Raw genomic sequence first — 4,081 nt, forward strand, 5'->3', positions numbered from 1 at the left:
TCAGGATTTGGCTTTGGTTCTTTTCTGAAGAGCCCATTCCCATTCCCCATCTCCCTCCTCCAGGAAAAAAGCTCAGACCTAGCCTGAAAATTCTGCTCCAGCTCTGGCTGCGTCGCTGGAGTGGAAGGAAGGTTGGGCCGACGCATCCCGGAGCTTCAGCACAGGGGCGGACAAAAACACCAGTCTCGGGGAGTGATAAGAAAATGGAGAATACTGTATTTGCTTTAGAAAGTTTTTACATATAGATAAACACGCAGTTAAGATAACAGTAAAAGCGCCCTATGGGGAGTGAGAGATATCTCCAAAGCAGCTAAGAAATACTCGAAATAGCTTTTGCATAAGAATACTACAGTCTCACTCTCCACTTTCGCTAGCGACGGGGGTCCCTCTTCCCAGCCCAGCCTGCCACGCACGCCTTGACTGCCCAGTGGACGCCAGGAACACCAAATGGGAGGGGATCCCAAAAAAGGAAAGAGACAGGTGAGCGGGGAGGGAGGAGAGAAAGAAAGAAAGGGAGAGGAGAAAAAGCAATATCATATACAGGCAATTTCTACACATATATTACAAACTGGGAAAATGACCGATCATTAAGATATACATAATTCATATAAAATTTTGAAATAAAAATAAAAATCTGTTACAGTCATAACTATTCTTTTTCCACATTTATAACCAGTACCCACACAGGCAGTGACAGAGTGGAGAGAAGAAGGTGCTTACGAAGAAAATGATTGTCTGCTGAACAAAAAACAGAAGATTGCATTTTGTTTGACCAATACTTGGACTTAAAAACAGAGAAAGAAAGAGCAAGCGAGAGAGAAAGAGCGAGAGAGAGAGAGAAAGAGAGAGGAAAAAAGAGAGAGAGCAACAAAAGGCGAGAAACATTTGCTATTTCCCTCTCCAGGAGTTCTTTTTTTTTTTTTTTTCCTTAAATTCCAAACGGAGATGGCGTTTTTATTTTTTTTCCTCTTTTTGTCTGTTTTGCTTTTGTTGTCTTGTCATCGTGGTGGTGGTCGGTTTTTGTATAGTCGACTCTTTTTAAATCGTTTTAAACTAGAGAGAATATTTTCCCAGATACAAATAAATCGTCATGCAGGTGGGGTGCCGGGTCCGTGGGAACCGAAAGGAGAAGCCGTGCTTGTCCTAGAAAGTATACAATTGTCACCTCTTTTATGTTTTCTGCCCGAAACATCAGCCTTTGTGACTGTCTGTTGGCGTCCCGGTCCTTTGGGGTGGCCGCAGTGGTAGGTGGTGGTTAGGGGTTGTTGATGGTTTGCGTTAAATTTATTTTTCTTGGTTTTTATATATTTTTGGCTGGGGTGGGAGCGTGTGTGTATTTGTGTGTGTATGATTGTGTATCCTGATTTCGGTTTGTTCTGGGGATGGAGGAGGAAGAGGAGGAAGAGGAGGAGGGGAATGAGGAGGGGGAGGGGGAGGAGGGCGGCCTTGGGTATCATACATCACATTCCGAGTCGCTGGAGGTTACCGAGAGGATGGAGGTGCCGGTGTCTGCGCGCTCCGTCAGGCTGGACACACTGGTGGTGGGGCTGGCCGCCGTGGACGGTGACTCTGCCGAGCCGTGCGTGGGGCAGCCGGGCTCGGCCAGCGAGCGCATTCCGCTTGGGCCGATGGCCTGGTGCTGGAGCCTGCGGGAGACAGAGAGCGGCGCCTGCCCTGACACAGCGGCCGCGCCACCGGGCTCCGCCAAGCTGCCTCCGCGGGCCCGCGCCTGCCGGGCCTGCCCACCGCCGGTGCTCTCGTTCTCCCCACCCATCCCCCCCGCCCCGCGCCCGCTCAGCTCTCTGTGCTCATCTTTTCCTCCAAGCATCTGGCTGCTCCTTGAGCACCCCAGAGCCTCCCCAGCGCGGGTCTTGGCTCTCGTCTGCCCTCCTCGGGGCTCCCTCGAGCTTCTCACGTCTTCCCAGATCCCGGCCGGCCTCGGAGAAGTAGAACCCGAGGCCGGCCACCGGGGGAGTGTGGGGTCACGCAGGGAAAGACGACGAGTCCTGAAGGAGCAGAAGTCGGGGAGGAGGCAGCCAGGCTGTTTCTTCCGCCCAGGCCCTGGTACACTTCAGACTGAGCCGGCTAGCCCCAAAGCGGTCAGGTTGTGGTAGTGCTTCTAGCCCCCAGCTCCCCCCAATACATTCCCGGTGCTGCGGGCCGCTCACCCGCCGCCTCTCCGAGTAGGATCGGCTGGCTTTGCTCTCGGGATCCCTGCGCAGAGCGCAGGAGCCGGGGAAGGGAAAACGCAGAAGCTGGGGCAGAAAAGTGGGGAAAGACGAGGTAGAGAGAAGGGGGGAAAGGAGAAGGCAGGGAGACCGCGCAGAGCAGTCTCCGGCCCTCTCTTTCTCGGGCCAAGCAGGAGCTGCCTGAACCTAGTGTCCCTGAGTTCTCTCCACAAGGAGGCCTTCCCCTGGCTCTGGGCTCTCCCCCCGTCCAGCGAAAAGTTGCCTCTAAAGGCAGGTGAGAGCACTGAAGGCTCAGGCCTGGGCCCCCTAAACCGGAACACACTCACTCACTCCAGGAACTCACATCCAGCCCCCAGTCCGGCAGCTGTCAGCAGCAGGGGCCCTGCTTCCAGCTGTACACCAGGCTCAGTGCCTATCCGGGCTGGGTAGGGATATCGGCTTCTTTTCAGGGCTTTCGCCCAAATTCCTCTCTTCCCTCTTCATCCCTGCTCCTTTCTCCTTTCCCTATCTTACCCTCTGGTTATTTTTCTCCCTACTTTCCCCAGGCCCAGCTCTGCTGACGGGTCTAGCCCAGGACAACTTTGTGACTCTGTGGTCAGCTTGCCGGCAGCAAGGCTGCTCCTGCCCATTTCCCAATTTAGGGGACCAAAAGGATGCTCCTTGCCTAGGGCAGGAGGGCTAACACACACACACACACACACACACACACACACACACATCCCTCTCTACTCCTGGTCAGACATCATGGCAATGCTTTGGGAAGGAGGCCCACTGCATGGTGGCTATTAGCCTTTTCCCTTTGTGGTGGGGACCTAGGTTCAGTTTCCTCTCTGCCTTTCGTGGATTCTTCCCCCAGTTTGTGCAATGCATGGAAATAAGAAGCAGATGGCAAGGAGCATTTTCTTTCCTTCCTTCCCTGTCAGTAAGCTCCTGAGGACCACTGAGCTGGGGACCCAGCTAAAGAGGCAGGCTGGGGTGCATCGCAGGGCTAAGGCTCCCAGGGGCGGGGACCAAGGGCTGTGGACACTTAGGACCTCACACATACACTCTCCACACTGACAAAAGCCTCTCTGAGGCAGAGAAATCAGTAAACCCAGAGCCCGCTCCTCTTCCGCACGCCTGGGCAAGCAAAAACTTTCTCCAACTGGCCAGGGGGTTGTGACTTCTCGCGCGCTCGGCAGCCGCTAGTACTCGGCCCCGCCCGCCTCCATTTCAAACCCTCTCCCCGTCCCAGGTCCCGGAGACCGTAGCCAGGCCGCGGGCCCCACCACTGACCTGTTCTTGGCCGCCGCGGCGCGGTCGCGTTGCCTCCGGTTCTTAAACCAGTTGCCTACTTGTGTGGGAGTGAGGCCGGTGGCCTGAGCCAGTTCGCGTTTCTTGCTGGGGTTGGGGTAGGGGTCCTGCAGGTACCACTCCCGCAGCAGGCTCCGAGTCCGCTCCTTGAAGCAATGCGTCTTCTGCTCGCCGTCCCAGATGGTGCGCGGCAGCGGGAACTTCTTGCGCACGCGGTACTTGTCCACGGGGCCGAGCGGGCGGCCGCGCAGCTTCTCGGCCTCCTGGTAGTGCGCCTCGAGCCACATGGCCTGCAGCTTGCCGTGAGACTCCTTGGTGAACTTGTGGTTCTCCAGGATGTGATAGAGGTCGCGGAAGTTGCCCGTGTGGAAGGCGACCACGGCTCTCGCGCGCAGGATCGACTCGTGCTTGTTGATGGCCTCGCACGCCCCGGGGGCCACCGGCAGCGACCAGAGGAAGCGGCCCAGCCGCTCGATGTCGCCCGTCTCCTCCAGCGTCTCGCAGACGCTGGCCACCTGCTCCGGCGAGAAGTTGAGGGTGGGCAGCTGGAACATGGACAACTCTTCCGGGGGGGCCCTGGAGCCGCCGCCGCTGCCGCC

General features: G+C 56.5%; 1 protein-coding gene across 1 annotated transcript in view; it reads right to left on the reverse strand.

Annotated features, from left to right (window-relative positions):
- Positions 1–888: 888 nt before the first annotated feature.
- The window catches only part of SIX3 (SIX homeobox 3), a 3,441-nt gene continuing 248 nt past the window's right edge, over positions 889–4,081 (reverse strand). Inside the window, 2 exon segments of the mRNA XM_025045223.1 lie at positions 889–1,646; positions 3,465–4,081. The exon segment at positions 3,465–4,081 is cut by the window's right edge and continues 76 nt beyond it. Of these exon segments, the coding sequence (XP_024900991.1) occupies positions 1,454–1,646; positions 3,465–4,081 (810 nt within the window). The 3' untranslated portion in view covers positions 889–1,453.

The sequence above is a fragment of the Pteropus alecto genome, unplaced genomic scaffold, assembly GCF_000325575.1.
Source record: "Pteropus alecto unplaced genomic scaffold, ASM32557v1 scaffold131, whole genome shotgun sequence".
NCBI classification, from domain to species: domain Eukaryota; kingdom Metazoa; phylum Chordata; class Mammalia; order Chiroptera; family Pteropodidae; genus Pteropus; species Pteropus alecto.